The sequence below is a fragment of the Ailuropoda melanoleuca genome, chromosome 2 (assembly GCF_002007445.2).
Source record: "Ailuropoda melanoleuca isolate Jingjing chromosome 2, ASM200744v2, whole genome shotgun sequence".
Lineage (NCBI taxonomy): Eukaryota > Metazoa > Chordata > Mammalia > Carnivora > Ursidae > Ailuropoda > Ailuropoda melanoleuca.
In genome coordinates, this window is record NC_048219.1 from 133,945,110 (window position 1) to 133,972,784 (window position 27,675).

Genomic DNA, 27,675 nt, shown 5'->3' on the forward strand with positions numbered 1-27,675 from the left:
CCTGTTCTTTCTTAGGTGCATGTGAGTTATGCTCTACTTGGAATCAACACTTCAATCTCCAACAACACGCTTTATTTGGCAAATTCCTACTTATCATTTGGCCCCAGTTTCCATGGCTCTGCCTTCAGAAAGGCTTCCCTGACTGCCCAAGGCTTTGTAATTTACAGTGCCCTTTTTCCATGCTCTTATTTTGTAATCTTCTATTTGCATGTCTTTCTCCTCAACGGTACTAATAAATTCCTTCAAGCAAAATCTCTGCTTATTTATCATTTGACATCATATTTCAGGTACCTAGCCCAAGGCAGTGTATGACTTACTAAAGATCTTTGAAACAAATGAACTTTGTACCCCTATAGTGGCAATCAAAGTGTTTTTGACATAGGAGGGACTCAATACATGTTTATAAACTTTACTTTAAAAATATTGTGTCACAAAGTATGTGATTAAATTGTTGTGCTTGGTAAATTAAAATCCTCATTCTACAAAGGGGGCCTTGGATCATTTTATTACTGTTTTTTTCTCCTTAAAATCAATGGAAAGAGGAAAGATCACCTAAGCCTTCACTTTCTAGTAGAGTTGAATACGCCTCTTGCCAAGAGTATTACTACACAAAACTGTCTTATTTACGAAAAGAAATCAAGTCATCTGAAAACCTCCATAACTAGTATGATTTAGACTAAATTAAAAATGTGATCAGGTAAGAAAACAAACAGCAGGGCTGTTCTTAAGAATCATTAGAGCAAAATAGTGGTATCCTGTCTCCTCTACCTACTGAGTGGTAAAAAAGAGATTTTAAAATCATATAATTATGCTACTTAATAGAGGGATATTATAACTTCCAGTTCAGTGGTCCCAATTCCCAGCTTGCTTTAATAAGTGAAAAATAGGGGCAGGAAAATATTATTCATATCAACTGATCATTTGAAATTATATGCCAGTAGGAAGAAATCCTGCCTGACACTAAAGAAGAATAGGAACTTTCTTTGTTTCATCAATGAATAAATACTTGACCAGCAAGAAAGACATGTACTGATAAGGTCTGTCCATAACATCCCCACAGCATAAACAGAGAGAGTGCCCAAGGACGGCCGACAGTGTACACACAGGCTGTGTTGAGGCAACCCTTCCATGTCACTGTCATCCTGACAGTCGGGCAACCTTGGCCTTTGGAGCGGTTTACAGCTTCAAAAACTGCGCTGGGAACACACGGTATCTAGCAGTGCAAATGTACTACACAGACACGGTCACCCCTGCAGGGGGTGTGCTCGAATGTGGGGGGGGGGCAACTTTGGCTGACATCTTTATCAAGGTAGTTTATATACTTTACACTTCAATTCCCCTCGACTGCCCTCCATAAGAGTGGAGGCAAGAGATTAAAAACCCATTTTCAAAGCAGTAGACACAACAACGTTCAAATACATAGAGGTGACAAGAAATGGTTAACTTTTTAGAAGAAAGCTTGAGGTCCCTAAATCCTTGAGACTAAAAGTGATAAAATATTTAAGATATAAGACAATGGCTATTTCTGAAAAATAAAGAGATCAAATTTGAAAGTCAATTCAGGACATATCACCTTGGCCCCCAAAGCATGCATCATATTCATCTGCTACAATCACCAGAAATTCTGATTCTCAGAACAGATTATTCAAAAAGCCTTGAGAAAGCACTGGGCAGGGGCCAAACCGTCAGCCTTCCTCCTGCTCTCTGCAGCCCTCAGGAAGGAGATGGCATGGGACAGCTAGTTTCTTCCCAAGCTGGATTCATCCTGGAATATGCGAGACAAACTCAGGGTTGTCATCTGGTCATGGGGCAATGTCACAGAGCAGAAGGGGGCAGTGGACTCCTTGGTAAGTAATTAGTTACAGGGTAGCTTCCCCCTACTTACCCTTTGTTTTTTCAGAGATGGGAGGAAGGAGGAGGAAAAATCATTCAGCAGATAAAAAGTGAGCATGGATTAATAAGCATATATGACCAAGAATCCACAGAATGAAGTGAGAAAAATTAAAAGAAAAGAAGAAGGAGGAGGAGGAGGGAAAGAAAGAAAGAGGAAAAGAGAAGAAAAAAGATCATTGGGACATGGTTATCATTTGTGTCAAAGTTTCTACTTTGGGAAAATTTAAATTTAATTTTTAAATTAACTACATTTAAATACTACACTTAATATTTAATTAAACATTGATTCTTTTTCATTATTATTTACTTTAAAATAATTTAAACAGCACATTTAAATACCAAGACCTTACCATGATGAAAAGTATATAACTTCTAAAAAGAAACATTAATTTATTTATTGCATCTATTAATTACATATGTTGTTTACATATGGTTAATAAAAAGTAAGAAATAAGGCTCATAGAGGTGTGATGTCACCTAGGTCCCGAAGTAAAGCTTATTTCTACAGCTCTTTAAAAGTTTGCCATCCAAGTACAGTAGGATTATAAAGCAATCTTTTAAGGTTTCCAGGGGTTTTTTTCCTCTCTATTATTTTCAACAGACAGGCAATGTACCTAGATCATGAGAAATATTTTTATATCAAGGTCAGAGTAGCCCTGGGATTTTACATTCTTCTAAATAAGGAATGCAGTGTCCTAAGATAAAAGAAGACATTCTTAGATATTTTGAATTAAGCAACTCAGTGTGTTCCCTTGAAGGAAAAGGAAAATAATATATTCAGTATTACTTATTCCAAATCTCTAACAAAATGATATATTTTAAAAACAAAACCTGTTGCAAAAGACCCAAACAGCTCAAGGAAAGCTACTGCTTTATTGCCACCTTGTGTTATTTTTCTAGCTGTCAAATATTTATTAAAAGCAAAATAGTACATAGTTTAGAGAAATCAGGTTGTAGAGTATCTTAAATTCTCTCCACTAAAAAATATTTCAAAAACACATTTTGCTTGAGCATGAAGAGTACACATTCAGTTAGTTATAAGATATTAACTCAAAATAGATATTGTCACCAATTTCAGAACTACAGAAAATGACCAGCACAAACAAGTCCATTCCATATCCCGTGGCTCCTTTTAAATTTATGCCCTGTAATCCTCTCCTTATTCTCTAACTCCAAACATACAATTTTTCTCAGTTTCTTGAAACAGCCATGCTCCTTCCTGACACAGGGCCTTTGCATACACTACTAGAGCTGCTTTGTACACTGTCTCCCACCTTCTACTTTTCATCCCTCAGATGAACCATTATTTCTGTGGAGAAATTTCAAAGACCCTTCCAGTTCAGTTCAGTCCCTTTGTTCCACGTATATGTGTCCACACCATGTAATTACTATCCATCAGCCTCCAGTGCTCAGAATACTGCACGACAGCAGAAATGATGTCAATGTTTGCTTTCCATTGTGTCCCCAGCAGTTGCTACAGTGCCTGGCACACAGCTGAAAACCAAAACTATTCTTTTAGTGATGAATGAACCCATCATGCACAGGCCTGTAGAAGACAACATTAGGGATTCCAAAACAGTAGCTTTGAAACCTCATAGGGTTTGGAAAACCCCCAGGGGAGGAAAAAATACATTGAGACCAAAGAGAAAGCATAGGGAAGTTTTCATGAAATCTGTGAACTGAACAAAGGTGGATAAGGTGATTTCTCCAGCCCATTTCAATCCTGGTATTGTATGAGAATTCAAAAAAAAAAAAAAAGGTCAGAGGACATCTGGGCAGGACAGATATTTATGAGCAAAGACACCAAGGACTGGAGAAGCAAAAAAGTATGCATGCACCAATAGACAGGCCACTCTGCCAAGAGCAGAGGGACTAAGTTATGAGGAGCAGGTGAGGACGTGCAGGGGTCAGGAGGCCTGCAGAAGGAGGGTCCTCCCCCAGCACTGCTGGGCACTGGTTTCTATCAGTGCAAACCAGTGAGGAGGCCACCACAGATGGGATCATTTTTTTATTTTTTATTTATTTTTTTAAGATTTTATTTATTATTCAACAGAGATAGAGACAGCCAGTGAGAGAGGGAACACAAGCAGGGGGAGTGGGAGAGGAAGAAGCAGGCTCATAGCAGAGGAGCCTGATGTGGGGCTTGATCCCAGGACTCCAGGATCACGCCCTGAGCCAAAGGCAGACGCTTAACCGCTGTGCCACCCAGGCGCCCCTCACAGATGGGATCATTTTTTAGATACACAAATGACAGAATGACTTTTCTCCATGGTTGGAAATAGAGAATTAAGTTTTAAATGATGATTTTAGAAGACTATGATTACAAAGTGGTAAAGGAATAATGATAAATAACCACATGATGACCTAACCATTTAGAAGCAGGTTCCATAAGTAACAGACAAGCCTACCCTACAATGGCCTATTGACCAAACTGAGGTTAATTTTTCTTTCACATTAAAAATCAGAGGCAGACAGCTCTGAGTTCACTGAGGCAGGTCCATCACATCACCACTGACTGAGCCAGGCTCTTTCCATTAGTTTGCAGTCCTCAGGGTCACAAGCTGGGTCATCCCCACAGCATCTCTGTAAAAACTCTGAACATGTCTACATTTGCATGTCATTTCATCTCAATAGGAAAACCACAGGGCATGCCTGGATACACAGATAAACGAATCCAGAGTTGAAGGACCTCCAGAAGTTCTCATCAATTCAAAATGTAAGGATAGAGATTTAGGATGTCTTAATTTGTTTCCCATCCAGCATCGAGCCGAAGGGGCCCCATGTGGAAATGGTCCACGGCTGGCGTGGTGGGGGACTGAGCACTGCCACACCTGACAGTATGGAAGAGCGACACTGCCAAATTGTGACCTCGCCAGGCTTCCAACCAAGAGAAGAAAGCCAGTCTGCCGGCCAAGGGGGATGCAGAAAGTCTCCTTGATGCCCCTCTATTTTATCTGAGCCTCCAACTCTGTTCCTGACCGTTGCTGCTCTCCTTCTCAGGCCAAGAACCCCATAGGCTGCTCCTTCCTTGGGCTTCCTTTCTTCCTCCAGGGTAGCAAAGAAAGACTCAAGTGGGAGTTCAGTTTTGCAAAGAAGAAGTTGGAAGCCCTTTCAGTGTGCTCTGTTATGTGGTGTGTGTGTTGGGGCGGGGGGAGAAACAGCTCCAATTTCAACATAAAAGAAGGCAAACATTAAAAACAAAGTCTAAAGATATCCTAAACCACACATACACACATCTACATATGTATATAGACATGTTATTTTAGGACCTAAATCCAATATGAATAAAGAGGGTCAAATCCCAAATCCTACACTCATGTTTCCAATGACTTCATCAAAGGAGTGTTCTCTGAAGCCTCAGTGTTTTTAAAACTCATGTAATTCCTGTGAAGATGCCAGTGCTGACTAATTCATCTTTGAAGTAAAAAAAAAAAAAAAAACCTTCACAAGTGCTAATGCTTATTGATATTTAAAGCAGAAAACCACTGGTCATGCTTATGTTGGACACGTTATTCCAGTATCTCATTTCAGGCTTTAAGCAATCGTTTATTCCCAGAATACCCATAAGACATGTCTAAGCTAAAAAGTTAAAAACGGTGTCACACAGTGAGAAGGACAAGTTGGGGAGGGGTGGCAGAAGGGTTAAGAAGGGAGAGGGACAAACAGGAAGAGAGGAAAGAGAATATTTATTAGTGCCTGGGATACACTGGACTTTTTACTGTAATTCTTGGGCTGCCTGGCATTAACTGAAGCACTTTTAGGAACTACCTTATTTTACTAATATTTAAAAGCATGCTTCCTCACATTTAACGTCTCTGAAACTTGGATGTAACTTACCATCAGTGGTATGTCAGATTTAATTGGAAACATATAAAATAATGACACTTCTTGTAATTTAAAGTGCCATAGGATCAATGAAATATGCTGTGTTCAGCTTTCAGGGACATATGGAAGGTATTATAATAGTATATATAGTATAAACTTTTACTAGCATACAAAATATCACTTTCTAGACCTAACATTCCCATGCTGTGACAGCACTAGGAGCAAGTGATTTATAGCCATTTTTGTCATTTTACTTTTCTTTCATTTTTCTAAATATTTATTTTATATCAGTGCAAAACATATATAGAACACATTCCTGTAAAAGAAATGTAATCAATACTGTTCGAAACACAAAATAGTAAAGGTCAAAAGGACGCTTGGAGAACATGCACTGAAATCCTCTCATTTTACAAAGAAGCTGCTACTGAAGAGGGTCTGACTTGCCTAGGGATGCCCAGCTATTCACTGGCAGAGCCAGCCGGGGAATCTGTCTCTGGGCTCCTATCGCACCCTGTTCTTGCCACTCTGCCCCTCCAACCTTCATGCTGCTTGAAGCCGCTGCGTCTATATGGCATCTCAGATAAAAGTATTAGATAACTAAAAACCACAACATGAAGATGCAAATATGTCCCCAAGCACCCAGCTTTTTGAACATCAAGACATGTCGTTCTTTGGGTTTCACTTTTTGCAGCATTAACTTGCCAGAAAAATGGCATGTTCTGAAACAGCCAGCAGAGGGAGTCTTTACTTCTCAGTGAGCACAAATAGAGAAAACAGGATGTTTTGAAAATTACAACTTTAACATTGTTAACCCTACGGAGGTCCTATTATAATTACAAGCTTTTAAAAAGTTTAAAGCCATTTTAAAATATTCTTAACAATTTGAATGTTTCAGATAAACCATGTGTACATCTTCAATAAGGATTTCTTTTGGCTCATATATATACACTATACACTCACTATATATAAAATCAACTCAGTAACAATCTTTCCTAGAACTCAAGCTGGAAGTTGTCCTTGGCATTTTAGAGAGGTGATGTCAAAATATTTCTTTGAATCTTGATAGAACTACCCAAACGAATCTGACTTCTGAAACTATAAAATAAAATTCCTAATATTTTCACAAATATAACTGAATGTATATGTCCAAATATGCATGGCCGATCAGGAAGCGTTTATATTCACTTTCTGACAATGGCATTTGTGCCTAAAATGATTTTCAAATTCCTCTTCAGGAACTGTCTGAAGAGCAAGTATGTTTAATAACCTCCAGGGGTAGAAAATCTTTACCTTACCCTCTCAGAGGGTTCAACATCTGAAATTACCAAAACTCTTGCTTCTTTCTTCTGTCAAAAAGAGATTATTATTTTCTATATTTGACTTGGGGTGCTGCGGCACAGCCAGGAGAGCCAGCCCTGAGACTGCCCCCAAGGGAGAGTCTGAGACAGTTATCAGCCCGATGATTTTTAATCTGCCTTCATTGCCAAGTGCAGACCAGGCATTGTGGTTTACAAAACAACATGAGTTGGGATGCCTGGGTGGCTCAGTCGGGTAAGCGTCTGCCTTCTGCTCAGGTCATGATCCCAGGATCCTGGGATCAAGCCCCGCATCCAGCTCCTTGCTCAGTGGGGACCCTGCATCTCCCTATGCCCACCTCTCTCTCTCTTTCTCTCTGACAAATAAATAAAGAAAATCTTTTTTAATAAAAACCAAAACAAGAGTTATGGCCCCATTCACATGCAGGTTCTGCCCAGGTGTTCATGGCGATGGTGTACTTTGGAGTCTGCTCTGTGATCAGATCCTAAACCACCAGGCCACCAGTGATGAGTCCTAGATTCCTCATTCCATAGAATGGGCAAATAGCTGGCAAAGTGATAGAACTCAATTAATATAAGTGATTTTTACTAGAAATTTTTGAAAGCAAAAAAGGAATTTAGTAAGTCTCAAGAGACTCCTACAGTCCTACTGAGCTCTATGGAACTCCGACATACGGTTTAGTCACTACATCTTTGAGGCAAGACTGAGTGCATAACAAGAGAAAAGGACAAGAGGGAAAAAGAGGTGCAGAAAGGTGGGACTGTTGCAAAGAGAAGACTGCAGGAGGGGGCAGAGCGCGCTGGGAGAGGTGGCCTCCTGCAGGCACGGCGCTGACCCGGAGCTCAGTCCTGCCTGGTCACTGAGCAGACATGCACTTTGGGCAGGACACTTAACCACCCCCCACCCCAAGCCTCACATTCTTCATCCCAAACTGGATTTGGGTTCTTATGAGGACTAAAGAGAATGCGTCGTCAGAGGTGTGTGTCCAGGGCAGTGAGTATACCAAGTTGTCCACAGCAGCAAGCTGGAGCTGGATAAAAGGTCATGAAGAGGCAGGGGTGGACCAGCTGCAGTGGGCCCTGAGAGCACGGCTTTTTACCACAGGTGTGAAACCAGGGAAGAATGAAGCGAATGCAACAGGGAGACAAATGTATCAACTAATAGTAATTACATATCAACTTTGTACCTTTCCTATGCTGGGCACTTGAGTCCAGAGATGATCAAGTGACACAGCCCCTGCCGTCACATAGTTAACATTCCAATAATGTCACCTTTGTCTACTGAAACAATGTCTTCATATTAGGCACAATTTTACCTCTTTCAAATACATAACCCTGCCTGATTCTTCCCAGGACAGTGAAAGGAAAAACAAGATAACCTATCTTATTATAGTTAAATCCATGTTCCCAGATTTTAAAAAAAATTCACCAGCATTTAGTAGTCGGATTAATTTTTTTTAATTCAATTAGAGCCCCCCTGCCAAAGTTACAGAAAAGGAGCTGAGGGAACCGGCACATGAAAGGCACACTGTCTTTCTCTCCCTGGCTACATTATTTCAAGGACAACTACTTTTTGTTTGATTCATTTGTTACAAGGGAATTTTTAGATAACTACCTTAATAGGATGGGGCACAAAAAAATTTAAATTCATAGTAATAGGGAGACTTTAAACTGTTTATGAAACTAATAAAACATGCCATTTCATGGATGGTGGGGGGGAGAAAATAGAGTTTGCTGAGCTTCTACTAGGTGTCAAGTTACTACTTCTAAATACTCATCCTATTTAACCCTCACAACTGTTCTGTGAGGAGGCATCACTACCCTCAGCACAGAGAAGCTGTTTTTCAGAAAAGTTTAAAAGAAGGCACCCAAAGTCACACCACTGGTCAGTGAGAGAGCCGAGCTCAAACTCAGAACTTCCTGGCTCTAAAACACACAGTCTCTACGATATCACACTTCCTAAAAACTCACTTCTCAGGAAAAGAAACATTTTGTGAAAACACAAAATCCATTTGTCTGTGTGGTACCTTTCCTGGATGGATATGCAGCAAAGTTACCCTGTAAACAATGAAAAGGGCAGAAGAAAGATCAAGGTTTAGCAAGAATGAGAACTCCGGGTAAACAGCAACAGTCATACTCATTACCACATCACAACCACCTTCCAAGCCAGCCAGCCATCTGCGGGTTTCCTTTACCCTCCCCTCCTCAGGAAATCTACTCTCTCACCATATACTACACCTTCTCCCGTCCCATACAAGTAACAGAATACACTTGTTTAAAAAGCATAACGATATTGTGTATCTAGAAACACAATAATAAAAATCCAAGGGACAAATATTTACTGAACACCTGATATGTTGGAGGCACTTGTAGTGGGATGGCGAGCTGCCCACCCAGAGCCCCTGTTCCCCTCTTCCTTCCCGGTGAGTCCTGACTCTGATGAGAAGGGCAGTGTGTGGAGCTCAAGGCCGACATTTCCTGGCTTCCCCTGTCACCAGGGTTGACCACATGACAGAATCCCAGCTCATAAAATGTAAGTAAAATCTCCTGGTTACCTCAGGGTGCCATGTTAACATCAGACAGAGCGGGCCGCCATGCCCTTGGAGCTTCCCAGTTTGTATGCCAGGAATGTGAACAGGATGACTAGAGATTTGCATTTATCTTCCCATAAAAGGAAAAGAGACCCACACTAAGGAAGACACAACAGAAAGCAATTGAAGGAGCTTGGTTGCCTCAGGACGTTGTCGTGCAGCTACATCAGCTTTAGACGGAGTCTTCTTGTAAAGTGAAAGAAAAATAAATCTCCCTGTTTAATGTGCTGTCATTTCAGTTTTCTGGGTACATGAAATAAAAATCCAGCTCGTAACTGACAAAGCACTTTATTTAAGGAGTCTCTTAAATTTTTAAAATCTGGATGTAAGACCAAAAAAGACACATTTTGCATTTTGAAAACCAAATAGTACAAGATTTATAAAAAACAAAAACAGAAACAAAACAAAACAAAACCAGACACACAGAAAGCCTGCCTAAAAGTCAAATCTGAGTCGTCAGAAAGCGTAAGTATGATCCACAACTATGGAAGGCGAGTAAGACTTCAGTATCAGAAAAGGTAATCCTAAAACTGATGTCACATGGCAGTACGTACTGAATTAGGAAATCGGGAGCAAAGCCACGTCCACGGATACTGAATCAAGACACCACTAAGATGTGCTGAGAAAGTCCTGAAAAGCTTCAGAATTGTACCACAGCTTGAGCTGGGACACAGACAATAGCCTCTGGGAAAGCAGACCGAAACCTGGAGTTGTCTCCAGGCCATGGAGCATAAAACTGGGGGCAGATGTACAGAGGGACAAACATCAAACAGTGTTTCCAGCACAAGGAAGAAAGGCACATACTGAGCAAAGGCTTCATACAAGGCTGGCAAAGCCACCGTGCACCCAGGCCCCAAAGCACAGGCAATACGTCCATGTGGACTGATTTTATATAAACTTAAAAATTTCTGGGCAAAATAGTGATATGAAAATCTGTATTCTTTCATTCTTTACAAAATTATTTTTAGAAAGTCATAGCAATGATTCTAACTGTATGAGGAAGGAAATGAATATAACATAAACTTTTCCCTTGTATAGACAGAGAATTGAATCTTCTGATAAATGGCATTGCTCCATATTATACTCATGAATTTCAGATTTTCAAAAGGATTTGAATCTTAAGGAAAATGTATTCAAAAAATTATCCCTTTTTCTCTCAGAGATTTCAGAAGATGCTTCAGGATCCTGTGTGCTTATGAATATCTCTCATAATTGTAGTATGGATAAAAAATGCAGAAATGTTGTAAACATAATTTGCAAAACAATGTAAATCTGATCGAGGCATGAAGCATGCCTACTCACAGAATCAGAATACAGATATCTGGCCTTCTGATCTTGAAGGCTTTCTATAAAAAGAATATGAATTTTATATTACACTTAATGTATACTTCACAATCCTTGAACCTTTTGTTAATTCTCTGGGACCTTAAAATAGTTTCTTGATGTAATGTACCAATCTAGACCACTGGGTATAAATTCTCTCTCTCTCTCTCTCTCTCTCTCTACACACACACACACACACACACACACACACTTTGCTGCTTACAATTGCTTTCTGAATAAAATGTTTTCTACACTAGAACATATGGGAGTTGGTGGAGGTGCAGAGGGAGATGAAAGGATTTGCCTAAGCTAATTCCAGACTAGAAGTTGAATGGCAATTATACACCCCATAAGGCAATTTCATTAACATATTAATTTCAGGAGGTAACACATAGCTAGGAGAAACACACTGGAAGTCACAAGACCTAGATTCTATTTCTAGCTTTGCCAATGACCTTCTGGGTGACCTCGCATAAGTCACTCAACACCCAAGAGACTCAGACTTCTCTCATTAAAAAAAAAAAAAAAAGATATAACCTAGTAGTTATCTGAGGAAAATGCTATGAGGTAAAAGATTCATTCAGAGTATTTGGTGAGGATGTGTGAGAGATATGATGAAATCTTCGCTAGAACCATCATTAACCAGAATCAAGGAAATAGGACTCTAACAGAATTGGAGGAAACAAAAACTTGTTTCCTAAAAATTCACTTGATAGAAAATCTACCAAAATTCTCTGTTCCTCAAAGATCAAAGTATATTTGATCTTCTACGAAAAAGACCCATACTGTGTTAAGAGGCCACGTTTAAAGTTCAAGTTCCTAGCCACTCTCAGGAGAATCTCATGGCCATCTAGAGCAGATACACAGGCTGATAAGAAAATTACTCCCTAGTGCTATTAGCATTTTCAGAAATGCTCTCAGCCTTTTATATGATTAGGATTCCAGCTGGCAAATTATTTTTCAAGAGCCACTCATTCAGGATGAGCAAAGTTTATGCCAAACTTACAGAAAAAGCACCTGCTGCCTTCTCAGGAAGATGAGAAGCTGCCCCCGAAATACTCCAAGAAATGCGTGTACTAATCTGTCAGATCATCTTAAATTATGGTGCATATAGAAAATGACAAGTTAATTACAAGCATGGAATAATTTTCTATCTTGGAAAAAAAAAGTCATGGTGTGACCAGAGCAGATGGATGTTTTTTAGTCAGAAACATGCCCAGTTCCTAAAATAAGAGATATTAAGATTTTCACAGAATAGTCTTCTAGAGAAGGGGTCCTTTGGGGGTTAAAACGCCAGGAGAAAGAAATAGCGTAAGTACTTCAGCAAATGGTGATATCCTAAATTATATGGAAATTTAATATGTGTACTCACTGGAAAGCAATAGCATGGATCTGGGCGCAGGGAATTTTGACGTATGTAATTATTATAATAAAACCCTGACAAGCAGCTTATTATAAAAGACCAAGAGATATCACAATGACGTGACCATAGGCAGCTCGAACTTAACATCAATTATAATCACAGCTTTCCAGAGTAGTCTCATTCTGCTATTTAACCAGTCAGGGCTGGATTTTCTAGCCGAGTTTTATTCACACCAACTGCTCCTAGACTAAGTGCTCAAAGTTCTTGAAAATGATAGCATCTCTTTCTAATGTTTTACACTCTAATAAGAAATGGTTTAACTATTTTAACTACGAAAATACAAAATATATTATCTGAGTCACAGAATTACAGACACCAGTAAGACTGCAGAAAGCATTTAATGAAAATCTCTCAGCTCTTTATGTTACAGGTGAGGAAGTAATGACCACGAGTTTAAGTGACTTGCCCAAGGTCACACAGCTAGTAAACAGAGAGTCCAGGTGCTATGCCTCCTACCACACCAACATGTCATCCGAAAGGACATGATGAAAGCTTCTTGGTTATTCTAAACTGCAATATTAACTGTATAAAGAAGAACTCAGACACACATTTGATATATATTAGTATACCTTTCACATTCCAGTGAGTCAGGGAATCTCCTCAGTCATTATTAATGCTTAGTCTAAATCAAAATAAAGATTCAAGCTCAAAACAACATATTTTTAGTTAAATTTGCTTAAGATGAGAGAAAGGCATCAAGAAAGATAAAGAACAAATGTTGGCAAAATTACCATATATGATTCCAATGCCAAGTAAAAATGTCCCTAGTGAATAAATGGTCGACTGGATAAAAGAATAACCTGAAAACCTAAAAATTAAAAGCAATAAAAAAGAAATACTTCTTTCTTTAAAAAACACCCTAATTGTTACATTTGTCATTTTCAAACAAATTAAACCATGACCTTTGACTTACGGAATACACTAATAGTTAACTAACAGTTAACTATTAAAAGTCAGATACAGAAATAAACATTCCAGTTTCTAGTGTCACCAAAACCATTCAGAAAGCATATTGCCAAAGATGTGCTTTGGTGCCTTCTTTTTCTATACTAGAGATGTGATTATTTAAGGATCTCAAGACATTGTTCTTATTTGGTCTATTTACAAGAAAAGTTTAGTATATTCAGTTTTACTTAAATGCTACATTGCATGGTGTATTTATTAGTATCTTATAAAATATAATGCTGCAAGTAAGACATGGAAATAAACTTTACAAAAAACTAATAGACATAGATATAATATTTTCACACACAGGATTGATTGCATTAATAATTAACAGAAAGCTCTTTCACAAGAGAATATAATGGAAAGTTTTTCTTAAGCAAATAGGCAGCAACTCAATAGAAGTTGGTAGAAACCAGAGGATAATTAACTGGTGACATATGTTTAAACAGAAAAACAATTAGATAGTCCATTCAACAATGAAGATGGATGTATTATGAATTACAGTGAAACAAAGAAACTGCTTCTCAGTAAACAAATATAAAACATAATAGCTAGCAGATTTCCTATTGAACTAAAGGCAAAGAGGCCTAAAGTTACAGAAAGAAAAAAAAAAGCAAAAGCTTCAATATACTCTCTAAATCACAATGCCCTGAAATAGAGACCAAACTGCTTTTACACGGAGCTTTTTTCACCACAGATCTATTCTAGCATGGCATTTTCCCCCTTTGTCTAATTTCACTAATATACCCTTTAATTACCTCTAGCCTCAATGAATGACAGACTCTCTCAGGATATGTAACTAAAGTTCCCAACATATTAATAAACACACAGTAACAGAAAGAAAGAAAAACAGCAAGGAAAAGGAAAGAAAAAGGCAAAAGAAGTCACATACCCTTTTCTGTAGGACTATTGGCGTTATCGTAGGCAGAGTGACTCTTCTTGCACTCAGACTCATGCCTGCTCTTTGTAGAAGGATTCCCTCTCATAGATCATGGACGAAATGAAAGAAATCTTTAACAGTTACTCCTTGGGAATCTCAGGGCTCAGTGCAAAGAAACTAGGGAAGTAATAAATGTCACTCCGCTTATGTGATTCCAATCTACCCAAAGCCAATTAAGGATGGCTGTGGGACAGGACAAGGCAGCGACCAATCAAAGCCGGGAAAACTCCGCCTTTGTCCTTGGAAACACATTCTGATACTTTTGTTTATGATATTTAAAGAACTAGATTAACAGGCATCTAGATCGCTTAACTTTTTTTTTCCAAAACAGTGCAATTTAATGCCATCTTTGTTGACTAAGCAGCTATGCCTTTAGTTTACTAAAACATTTCAACATATGGCAGATAAGAAACTGTTTACATGAGTCTATTTAAAGTACATAAATATGCAGATGAGCTAAATTTACTTATGCAACTCATAAATTTGATAAATGGGTCGATTAGAACATATTATATAAGGTGCAAAAAATAATCCTGAGGTTAGAACTGGTCTCAAAGTGTTAATTTATGTGTTACAATAAGAGGTTTTTAATATTCATTGATGCATTTCCTTTCTTAAACGGCTAAAATTTTTGTATTATGGACGTTTCAGCTACCCTTAAAGTTATACCCTAAGTATTTCTGTTAAATATTACCTTAACAATCACCCTAAAAATGATAACATTAAATATAAAGGGGCATTAAACCACAATATATGAACTTCAAATGCTTATCAGTTTTTTAAAAAGCACAGATCTCTGACTCAGCATCTTTCACTCAAATAAAAGCATTTAGACAATAATAATTGCTCAATGCAAACACAAAATTTTAACAACCATTGTGCCTTTATTTTTACAATAACTGAACACTGTATTCTAATATTTGGGGGGGTTGGAGGAGGGTCACAACTAAAATCATTGGTGGCTAATAAGACAATTTTCAAAATGTCAGTGTGACTAAATAGAGAGTAAAAGAAACACTCAACATCAAAAAGTATCATAATAGTAAAACTACTCTGAGTTATCATGATGATAAGATCCCTGCTGGACTGATGACTTCCCAAGCATCCACCCTGTGCTCCTCAACCACAGCAATGGAATGACCCACTGCAATCAGTATGGGGAAACTCCTTGTAATTTCTAGCTTACAAGGTGGTTGTTGTAGTAACAAGGCAAAATGGAAGATTCTAGGCAACTCAGACACAAATTTTCCATTTCATTATCTAGACGGCTACTAAGCGGGGTTTGCTTAACTGCTTTACACTTACGCTTTTGGGCGTGTGCTTATGCATGATGATCTCATATTCCTCAAAAGGAAAAGAGACAGTACAAACTCTATAGAGTTCCCTACTTGGAATTTCAAAAGCTACATAGATCCCTCACAACAGTAGCTGGGTGGGGGCGGGGGGGAATTCACTTGATATAGAAAGCCACAGACGGATCTAGTTTGGGGGCATTCATTTGATCCTTATCCAATTAGGTTTATTGTGGCCTTTTGAAATAAAAGTATCAATAAAAACCTACTAGTACTGGGATGGGAGTTACCATTTGTAAAGTGGAAGATTCTGGCTTAACCTTAAGTCACTCTTTTGGCAGACAGACAATAACAAAGCCCACAGTAACTACATCATTTCGAGATCATTATCTGCAATATTTGGCTTTTTCTTTCTTCTTTTCTCAATTTAGTCTTTGAACATTACAAAGAAGTTTTATCTGTGGCCTCAAAAAGGGGGTTCCACGGGGCGCCTGGGTGGCACAGCGGTTAAGCGTCTGCCTTCGGCTCAGGGCATGATTCCGGCATTATGGGATCGAGCCCCACATCAGGCTCTTCCTCTATGAGCCTGCTTCTTCCTCTCCCAGTCCCCCTGCTTGTGTTCCCTCTCTCGCTGGCTGTCTCTATCTCTGTCGAATAAAGAAATTAAAAAATCTTTAAAAAAAAAAGGGGGGGTTCCACCACAATTAAAGCAATTCATTTCACTAAATAATGAGGCAAAGTCCCCACTTATGTGTGAGGTGGTATGTTTGGTGGTAGGAACACACTGTTGAATAAGATATGGTCACTGATTCAAAGTGGAATAGAGAGAATTCATTTCTAAATTTAAAAAAATTGCACTCAATACTGGGCTAAGTGAGTCTAATAGTGATTAAACTTCAAGTACCAGGGATGCACCAAGGTCGAAGAAACTACACATCATAGGTGAAATCACCACTTCAAGGAGGAAATGACATTTTCTTTGACAAGTGATAGGAGAAAAGACTATGCAGCACTTGATGCCTGATGGGGAGATAAAGTGAGGTTCCCAAAGCTGATTCCACATTTTGAGGTCTAGGCAAGTGGGAAGTCAAAGACGCTGTTTTACTTCACACTATAGAGCGTTTTACACACTAAAATGAATCCTTCAAGTCAAAATGATGTCCAGGCTCTATATTTATTACAGTGCAATATACCTGCCCTATAAGGGCTTTAAAAAAACACTTGACAGACAACAAGCGTGATACGTCATCTCTTTAGAACACTTGAAAATTGAAGTTTATAAATTTTCAGTGAAAACCATGAAGAGCAAAATGTGGCATTTTGTGACTCTTTGTTGCCAAAAAGGTCATTGTCTTTGAAAAATGAGACTTGCATACACTTTTCCTAGTCAATAGGCTGAAAGACTAATGAGATGACATTCACGCTTATGACAGGCAGAGTCTCATTTTTCAGTGATCTTTCCAAGTGTTCATATTGACTATGCTTTATCTTACCTCCCACTTATTGTAGACACTGATTCAAAATTCAACTTTAGCCTATGCTTTTTTTTTTACCATTATTATAAATGACTTTCACACTCACTAACCTTGTCACCTGATCCTTAATTTCTTCAGCTTCTGCAAAATGAGGATAAAAAGCCATGGCCAACAATTTTCGAACTGCTATGAGGGTCAAGGAAATCAAGTTTGTAGAGGGCCTGGAAAGGACCAAGCAGGGGCTGAAAAACCCTGCTGCTGCAGAGAATGGCGCCTATGATACGTTCTCCTTAGACTGTGTCACAGGTTGTTGTTTTTAAAACCGAAATTTGATAAAACGAGGTTTTGAGCTCAATACAGCAGGATGAACAATGAAATATGTAGAATAGCATTGTACATTATTTCGGTTCTTGCTCAATACTTTGATCAAGAGAGTGCATTTTGCCACTCAAAACATGCATATCGAGGTGTCGGTGTGAATTAAAAATAACAAAAAATAACCATTGTTATGATTATTAATAATAGTCACCCAATATGAGCCAGGCACTAAGCTAGTTTTCACTGAATCCTTACAACAACAGTATGAGGGAGGCACTGGCTCTTCAGTAGATGAGGAAACGAAGGCCAGAAGAACAGGCAGCTAAGAAATGGTCCCAGGTATCAGTACGTATTGCAGAAGAATCTGCCCAGGCTCACAAAGTGCATGAGTCAATGAGACATGGTGAAAACTAGATTCGGCCCTCTGCACGACACCCCACTATTCTACTCTACAATATTCTCTCCCACATTGCGCTGTATCATTTGATATACTATCAGCATATAATGTCATCATACGGTGCTGTATATACCTTAACATTTGTTAGTTCTCCTAATTCAATAAATATGTATTGAGGGCCCTACTACGTGTGAAGTCCTATGCTCTTTGCTGTGGGGAATTCAAAGTTGATAGCTCCTGATTCCTATCTGCCAAAGGAGCAGACTCAGGAAGACGTGCAAACAATTAGTCGAAGTAGTATACGAGGTGGGATCCGGGCAGAAGACAACTCTACATAGGCACCAACCAACCTCTAGGTTCCAAGCCTGCCCTTCAAACCTCTTTCCCCAGTCAATGTCAGTAAAAGCTTCCTAGAGTTCCCAAAGGCACATTCCATATGGCCACCTCTTTGTTCTTAATGTTCACTCACTAAACCCCACCAATCTTTCAAGGCCCAAGACAAGGCACACCTCTTCTGAAAGTGTCATTCATCACGCTTCCTTCAAACTTCTCTCATTTGGCGGGGGGGGGAGGGGGGGCACAAGTCTACCTTAGAATTGACAGGTGGAAAAGAAGGAAGAGACAATACACATACATAAGTTTCCTATCAAGGGTTACACAATTTACATATGTTATTTCATCTTATTCTGATAACCCTGTAAAGCAAGTATTATTTAGTCCTGTTTTACAGATTCCAAACATATCCATCTTCTTTGTGCTGTCTCTCTATCCTCTGTCATATACTAATTTGGTCAAGCTACTGCTGTGTGCACTTTCTGTCACTTCAAATGCAGGCTCTTTAAAGGTAAGGATATGTCTAATTTCTTTTAACCATCACGCTGTCTTACTCAGTGGCTTTGTACCCAAAAAACAAATGCTATAAGGTAGAAGAATGGTTCTTGATTAAGAAGTTCTACAAATAACTCTTTGGCTAACCAATAGACCAATCTCCTGCCTTACACAAAACGCAACTTGTTCTGCCGCAGCCTCCCTCTTCCCCTGTGTATTGTGCTTTTCTGCTACCCACTCTGGGGCAGCTCATTGCCCATCCAGGTTCATCAACTCCCTCAAAAACACATCAATAGTCACCCCTCCAAGTCATTCCTCCACCTAGATTATACCATTCTTTATTTTGCACATTTTAAAAATTTAAACTTTTCTATTGCTCATGTCTTGCTCTGTACATACTAATACATGGTTTTGATAACTAATAAATCCTTCCCTAGGCCCTAGTTTTCCGCCTAACGAAAATACAGTCCTTAAGGGTGGGACCCAGTCTCTCATTTCCTCTGCTACTCCCAGAATACCCAGCAGAGTGCTTTCTGTACACAGTAGGATTATGTTCACTCACAGTCATCGTGGAAAGACTAGCCACTCCAGTTGCATAGCGGACAAGCCTCCTTTCTCATCTTAACAATTGTTCACCTTATGATTGATTCTGAACAAAAAGCACACAGTCTTCTTCACAGGAGCATTTGAATGTTCTTTTGCCAGCTGACATAGTTCTACTAGTGGTCGGTAATGTAAACACTAAATTTAACTGTTGTCCTAAGGACACTGATTTCAGAAAAATCTTAAAATATTTTATTATAGCAACTAACAGTCTAGATCTTTAGACATAAAATCAGTACCTCCAGCTCTAGCAGCTCACACTAAAGTGCGTGGCTCCCCTATGTGTGTGACATTTCATCAGGCTTCTCACTTGATGAGCCTGAACTGATCTACCTCTATCCTATTCCCCCCTCCACTCTAACAGCTATTTCCTTCTATCAGGAATGGCTAGGTTTTTTTCAGCGATTCAAAGTCTAATAGAAAATTTCTTCTTTCGAAGAAATTACTGAATGGCTAATAAGCATTAGTGATGATAAATATTACCAATCCACAGTTCATTCAAGTATTTGAAAGTGTCTATGTATTCTATACCTAACATAGTTTTCTAGGAGCATTATGCCTGCCTACCAAGGAACTACTATCCGCAGGACGGCAGATGGACACTTAAAAACAATTACGACAAAGTGTTAAGTTCTATACATAAGCACAGAGCGCAGGAACGACAAAAGAAAAAGAGCTAACTTCACCATGAGAGAGCAAACAAGTTCCTGAAGTGAAAAAAAGATTCAAAAATGAAGATAATTCTGGGGACCCCTAGGTGGCTCAGTTTGTTATGCATCCGACTCTTGATTTCAGCTTAAAGGGTCATGACGGTCATGAGATCGAGCCCCATATTAGGCTCAGCACTCCCCCAGGGAATCTGCTTGAGATTCTCTCTCTCTACCCCTCTCCCCTGCTGCGCACATGCTCTCTCTCTCTTGCTCTCAATCTCTCTCTCTCTAAAATAAATAAATAAATCTTAAAAAAAAAAAAGAATGAAGGTATTTCCAGGTAAAGAAAACATATACAAATATGAATTTGGGAAAACATGGCAGGAAGAGCCAGGCAAGAATGGTCATTCTATGTCACACTGAGCAGTCTGACTCTCATTCTTGAAGGGAGCAATATTTGATAAGATGTGAATTTTATCTCAGGGTGGAAGATGAAGTGTGTTGTTTCTGAAAATGGCAACTAGAAGGAAGGAAACCAGTTAGAAAGACCTAAATGAGTCCAAGAGAGAAATGGAAAGCACCAGATTAGAAAGAAGTCAAGATTTCAAAGATAACAGGACATAGAAACAGCAGGATCAAGTAGCCAAATACATACAAAAGTCATTGTTTCCTATATATGGCTTACAACATAAGTTACACAAGTATAGCCTATAAAAAGATAAACACCTTGCCTACACTCTTCATATTTCATATACTTTAAGGTTTTCTTAAGAAAAATAGTCTGAAATTTTGGAGAGATAAGATAAAGAGAACAGACAGAAAACAAGCACCTATGTTTCTTCATGTTCCCAAAACCTTAAACTGACAACAAGAAGAAGAAAGAGTAGCTTGAAAAAAAGAAACCATTTCCTTGGTAAAAAAGAAGAAGTCCTTTCTCTTTTTTTTTTAACTGTGCTGGGATACAAGAAAGGTATTTCAGCTGACCATACACTAAAATAGAATGCTGTGTAACAAGAGCAATCAAAGAACCACAGACCATTCCTGAATAGTATAAATAGTATGGAAATATAATATATTATTATAATAAAACTAAAAGCTAATAAGTGGTATGGATGATAAAGATGAGAGAGGGTCTCCCATAATGGAAAGGTCAAAGAAATGAAGAAAAAAGAAAGAAAGAAAACCATGGAGGAACAATTCAGAAAGATCAATACATAAAATATGAGTCACAGAAAGAGTATGAAAAGGAAGTAAAAGAAATAGAAAAGGCAGAAGAGAAGATCCCTGAGCAAATGAAAGTTACAAACCATTAAACTAAAAAGGCCCACAGATGGCTAAATAATTTGAATGAAAAAGGAATCATGCTAGACAAATAGTGGCAAATGGGACAACTTCAAAGAGAAAAGATAAAATTCCTAACACTTCAAAATCTAACCCCATTTATCATTAATATCCTCCATGAACATAAGCACAAAAATCCTCAAAAAAATAATAAAAGCAGGGGCACCTGACTGGCTCAGTTGGTAGAGTGTGCAACTCTTGATCTCAGGGTCATGATTTCGAGCCCCACATTGGGCATAGAGATCACTTAAAAAACAAATAAAGACTTTTTTTAAATAGAGAAAAAATAATAAAAACCAAAGGAAGTCAGAAATCCATCTTTGCAGGGAACATCATACCCCAGTAGCAGTAGGAAGTCATTATATTAAGAAAACTTCACACTTTCTCATTTCCATTAACACAGAAGAATCAAAGACTGAAAGAAAAAGAAATTCAAACACAAAAATGAAAAGGCTTCTTAATTTAGTACTTGGACCTTGACTCTCTTCCTTGTGAAACCCTCACAAATACATTCCGAGAACCTTCCCCCCTTGAAGATGAATAATAAAATGGAACTATCACTGAATCCATATAAACATACTAACAATGGGGGAGAAAGGAGTAAAGGTACAGAAGAAACTAATGGCGGAAGAGGACAGCTTGGAAGAAAAGTTCTGCCAAGTCTGGATAAAATGTAAGACCATACATTAAACCAAGAATAAAAAATAACTAATGAAGCAAAATCATGTATGTTCACCCAGAAAATTAAAGGCAATACAGAAGAAACAACAAGACAGTAAGAGGAGGTGAAACATCTGCTGGTGGAGCTCAAGAGATTTAATTGCTCTATCGAAACCACTTGAAACCAGAGTTAAGGTAAACAAATGAGAGATACAAGAAAAGCAGCCGAAGAGAGAAGAAAAACCGTTTTAACTAAGAAGCATTAGAAACAGAGGCAAAGTTAAGGAGATCTCTACACCTGTAACTGGAATCTTCAGAGAAGAAAACCAAAATAATGAAAAAGAATACATGTATTAAGATAAAATATAAGAAAAATTGGGGGGGGGCACCTGGGTGGTTCAGTCAGTTAAGGGTCTGCCTTCAGCTTGGGTCATAATCCCAGGGTCCTGACATTGAGTCCCACATCTGGCTCCCTGCTCAGCGGGGAGTCTGCTTCTCCCTCTGCCCCACCCCCGCTGGTGCCCTCGCACTTCGTGCATAAGCACGCGCAAAAATAATAAAATCTTCATTAAAAAAAAGGAAAGAAAATTTTTTCAATAAAATACTTATCAAAAGGGCATACTTCCTCAGAGAAACTCATTTTAAGAATCAACAGTAAGTTACCTCAGTAAATTTACTGGACTTCAAATTTAAAGAATTCTTAGGCATCAAGACAAAAGAGCTCTAGTAGCTTTAAGGGGTGAATCTATCAGTTGTGGCATTTCTCCACAACACAACCCAACCACAGGCTTCAGGCTTTGGTGGACCTCACTGCCTCTGGTTACACCACTGGATGGAGGAAGGCCCATGAAATCCTTGAGGAAAGAAATATAAATGAGATTTTAAAATCTAGCCAAACTCATTAATTATAAAGGCAACAGCCAAAGTTCAAAAGTTTTGAACATATGCAAACACATAAAATCTTGTCCCCATGGGATCTTCTCGAGGAATTTACTAGAAGATAAACTGTAGTCATCTAAGAGATGGTTAAAAAAATCAGAGTAAAAGGACTATAATAAATAACGACACTACTTATGGGACTAGCTCACTATGTCATCATGTTGCTATAATAAAATATAAGTATTATAAGCCTTAACAGTGCAGAAATGATAAAACAAACAAAGAAAGATGAAAGTTGAAGGAGGAAAAACATGGAACGTTACTCAGATCAAAAGATATCATTTAAAATTGATAAATCACAAAAGAATTTAAGCAAATTATTTTATAATGCTAAAATCAGCTAGAAGAAAGGGAGAATCAAGAAGAAAAATATTAATTTTATTATTGCTCCTTAGAGGAGATTAATAAATAATCTTTAAATAAATAAGAGGATTAAGGTTTTTTGTATTTTTGCAGTCATGACAACAGAAACATAAACCTTCCTAATTAAAAGAACACAATGCTAAAAAGGCAGAACACATTGTGAATTCTTTTCCAAAACCTGTAAGAAATATATTGTAAAATAAAAGAACAGTATTCATACCAAACTTTTATGTTATCTCAGTATTTAAGAGAGCCGAGCCTACTTATTGAAAAGAAAAAAAATCTCCACATTTGAATTATAAATTATATTCTGTGGGAAAGAGAGCGCTATAACTAAGTGAGAAAGTTTGAAAAGAAAAGAATGGGTGGTGAGAAAGGGGAAAATAAAGGAGGGAAGGAGGGGTGGAGAAAGACAAGAGAAACAGACAGGAGGGAAGGAAGGAAAGAATGCGGCGGTCACACCATGCAAAACTGAAGTCAAGGCAGAAGAGCACTACAACAAGCAATGAAGAAAATTTATAATGCTGAATGATGTGAATCACAATAAAAGTATGTTGACTATGAATATCTAGGTGTCATATAATACACATTTGTAAAGCATACATTATAGGAGATATAAGGAAAATCAGATAGAAACATTATTAACCGACCCTCTCAAACCATGAAGAATAAGAAGATTTTTTTTTTTTTAAAGTAGGCTTCATGCCCAACATGGGGCTTGAACTCATGACCCCAAGACCAAGAATCACAGCCTCGGCCAACTGAGCCAGCCAGGCATCCCGAAGAAGCCGACTTAAAAGTACCTATAGATATAAAAAAATATAAGTAGGCTAATATAATTATTAAAAGATTTAACTGTTACATACTGAATTCTCAAGTTAAATCAGAGATTATAACTTCTCTTAAAGAAAGTGATTTAAACAATAAAAATTCGGTCACATTTCAGGTCACAGATAAAACCCTCCAAAATTCTAATACTGGAAGGAGTACAAACAACAGTTTCTGATCACAATACAACGAAATGAAAATTATTACTAAATCTGGGGTTAGGAAGCATCTAAAAATTTTAAGACTCTTCACATAACTCTTCCATCAAAGAAAAAACAAGCGTTGAAATTACAGAATATCTATGTAATAATAATAATGAAATAATGAAAATACTATAAATCACATCCTATACTGCTAAAAGAGTTCTCATACTATAATTCACAGCCCTTAAACAACATATCTATTAATAAATAAGAATGGAAACAAACTCATTAGCATCCAAAAATCAGAAAATATCATTAAATTAAACCTGAGCAAAGCAGAAGGAATAAACTAACAAAGGCAGAAGTAGAAACTAAAACTTGGAAAAAAACAAAATGGTAGAAAGACTAAATAAGATCTATTCTCTGGGGACAACAACAACAACCAAAAATATTTCGGGAAATAAAGTATCAACATACAAAAGAAAAAATAATACCAAAGAAATGAAGAAATAATTAAAAGAATATTAATAAACTACTTCCTCCAATTTTATGCAAATTAAAACATGGACAAAATGATTAATTCTCTAGGACAATATAATTTATATATAGTGAATCCAAAAAAAAAAAAAAAAACCCAGAAAATTCAGAGACATCAATTACCATAGAAGAAAGCTGTCAAGGAGCTCGGCCCAAAAAGCTGAGCCAATTCCAGATAGCTTGTTTCACAGATAAATTCTGTGTAACCTTTCATGAACAGATCATTTCCGTGCTATTCAAACTGTTTCAGAGTAAAGAAAACATGCAATTGCAGCCAAGAAAGTGAGAAGAACAAGATCAGTGAGGAGTGTCTTTCCATACCTGATATACCTAACACAAGATAAAGCCACAGTCACATATTTTTGTAAAAAGTACTGACACATCCATGTGTGTATGCAACAGTTGGTACTGAAAAACAACAGAAAAGAATGAGATAATCAAAATACATTAACTGTCCCCATCTGAGTAAACTAAGAATACAGATTCTTTACCTAACATGATATACTAAAGTGGGCTCCAAAATAAGAACACTAAAGAGAAATGTCTAAAAATTAACTAATTTTATAAACATTTTGGAAGAAATGACCAAAAAATGGTTCAACAATCTTGTGGTGGGAAAAGCCTTACTAAGTAAGCCCTACAAGCCATAAACAAGTCAACATATTTAACTCATAAAGATTTGTAATGTTTATAGTATAAAAGACTCCATTCATAAAACCAAAGTGCAAGGTACAGATTGAGAGTAAGTATGTGCAACACACTTGAGAGGACTAATACCCAGAATATATAAAGAGTTCCCAAAAATTAACAGAAAAAAAAACCCCTTCCCCAAAATGGACAAAGGGCAGAAATGAGCATAAATTCATAAAAGCATAAACATTTTATACCATGGAATATAAAAACTTGAAAAGATATTCCTAGTAATAAGTGAGACATGCATTAAAATAAGGCATTTTCAGAATTAGACAAAAATTTAAGAAGGATAATGTCAAATGCTGGCACTGGTGTTCGGAAAAGAGTGATACTCTCAAGCTCTGATGAACGTAGAACACAAGGCAACAAACTTTAAGGATGGAAATTCAGCAGCATCTATAAAAACCCTGAGAAGTCAGAGGTGCCCAGGTGGCTCAGCCAGTTAGGTGTCCATCTTCCACTCAGGGCATGATCCTGCTCAGCGGGGAGTCTGCTTCTCCCTCTCCCTCTGCCCCTCCGACTGTTCATGCTCTCTCGTTTCCACGCTCTCTCTCTCAAATAAACAAAATCTTAAAAAAAAAAAAAAGTTCCTAAGAAGCCATACCCTTTGTTTCAACTACTCCTTTCCTTGTTCTCTACCAACAAAGTAGCATAAATATTAAAAAGGCATCTGGAGGATCGTTCATTGCATAATTGTTTACCAGGAAAAAAAATTAGAAACAACTGACATATTGAAAATGGTTGCATATTAATAAAATATATTGCATTCAAACTATGGAATACTAAGTAGCAATTAATACTACTAAGGTATGGATTAACAAAAAAGATTGCAAAACCATACTGTTGAAATTTTTAAATTACAGAACAATAATTTAGTATCACCTCATTTGTGTAAAAACAAAGAAAATACCTATACTTATATATATACATATTAAGTGTAGGTAAGCACATAGAAGAAGACCTAGAAAAATTCATACCAAATTTTTAACAATCTGATCTCAAGAGAGGAAAGTGAAATTTAGGAGAAATATGATCATGAAGTGGTTATTTTCAATGTGTTTATTTTTATAATTTTATATTAGTTACTATTCTGTAAAATTAAAATATAAAAAGCTATAAGACTACTCAAGTTAAAGGTCAAGTACTTAATAAAATTAGTGTGCCATGAGCTCTGACTGCTCAAATATTGACAATGGCTCCTTCAGAATCTTTAGTGTTTTCTTTACATTTGAGCAATTATCTCTGGTATTGACATTTAATACATTTTATGATATATTACCCATTTCTTTAAAATATATTGTATTTAAGATGTATGCATTACTTATACAACAACAGATATTAGAACTGTCTATAAGATCATCTCATATAATGTAGTACCCAGGAACCCTTTCTAAACTCCTCTGGCCAAATGATCGTTCAGCACACCTTGGAATACAGAAAAATAATAACTACTGTGTGTTGGTATCTTTGTATCTCTGTGCCCATTGGGTTCCCAACAGGTTATTAACTATTAGCTAAATGGAGGAGTGCTCTAGTTTTTAGGGTGGTACTTTCTTCTGATACAGATCTCTTCAGGCAGAGATCTCCTGTCTGTGCCCTCTGCCCTCAAGCAAGTGAAACAAGCTTGATTTTAAAGAGGGAAAAGTGAATAGCAGCCATAAAATTTATTTCCACTACCAGACATACATACCACCTCTCTCTTGCACATGTTCTACCTTCTTTCTAATTAAATTGGAAACTGTTCCCTTCTATCTTCTAAAGACCATCCTTTTGTCTCCTGCAGCAAGTTGAGTAATGCCCCTTACCACCACCAAAAAAGTCCACAGTCTAATCCCTGGAAGCCGTGTATATGTTATCTTATGTGGTAAAAAAGAATTTTGCAGATGTGATTAAGTTAAAGATCTTGATAAGGGAAGATTATCCTGAGTTATCCAGGTGGTCCCAGAGTATTCATGGGGTCCTTATAAGATGGGGTCAGGAGGGTCAGAGTCAGGGAAGGCTTTGTGCCTGTGGAAGCTGAGAGAAAGTGAAAAAGATATAAATGCTGAAGCAGGGGTCAGAATTATGTGGAACCAAGAGCCAAGGAGCACAGGTGGCCTCCAGACACTAGAAAAGGCAAGGAATGGAGCCACCAGAAAGAATAAGGCCCTGCTGACACCTTGGCTTCCGATTTCTAAAGTTGAAAGAGAATAAATGCGTGCTGTTTGAAGCTATTAAATTTGTTGTAATTCGTTACAACAACAATAGGAAGGTAATATATCCCTCTTTCCCTCTCAGCTTCTTAGGAGCCTTTATTTATATTCTCCTTTCTCTTCCAGTATTTAAGCTTTTCGCAACCAAATTCCTCAAGTT

General features: G+C 37.7%; 1 protein-coding gene across 2 annotated transcripts in view; it reads right to left on the reverse strand.

The window, feature by feature from the left end:
* Nucleotides 1–27,675, reverse strand: part of GRB14 (growth factor receptor bound protein 14) — a 111,698-nt gene that overhangs the window by 51,515 nt on the left and 32,508 nt on the right. Inside the window, exon 1 of one of the 2 annotated variants that reach the window (XM_034654659.1) lies at nucleotides 14,209–14,445. The exons of the other annotated variant lie outside the window; for it this stretch is intronic. Coding sequence (XP_034510550.1) covers nucleotides 14,209–14,271 — 63 coding nt within the window. The 5' untranslated portion in view covers nucleotides 14,272–14,445. Of the gene's footprint in view, nucleotides 1–14,208; nucleotides 14,446–27,675 lie in introns of those variants that run through there. 2 annotated transcript variants of the gene reach the window in all.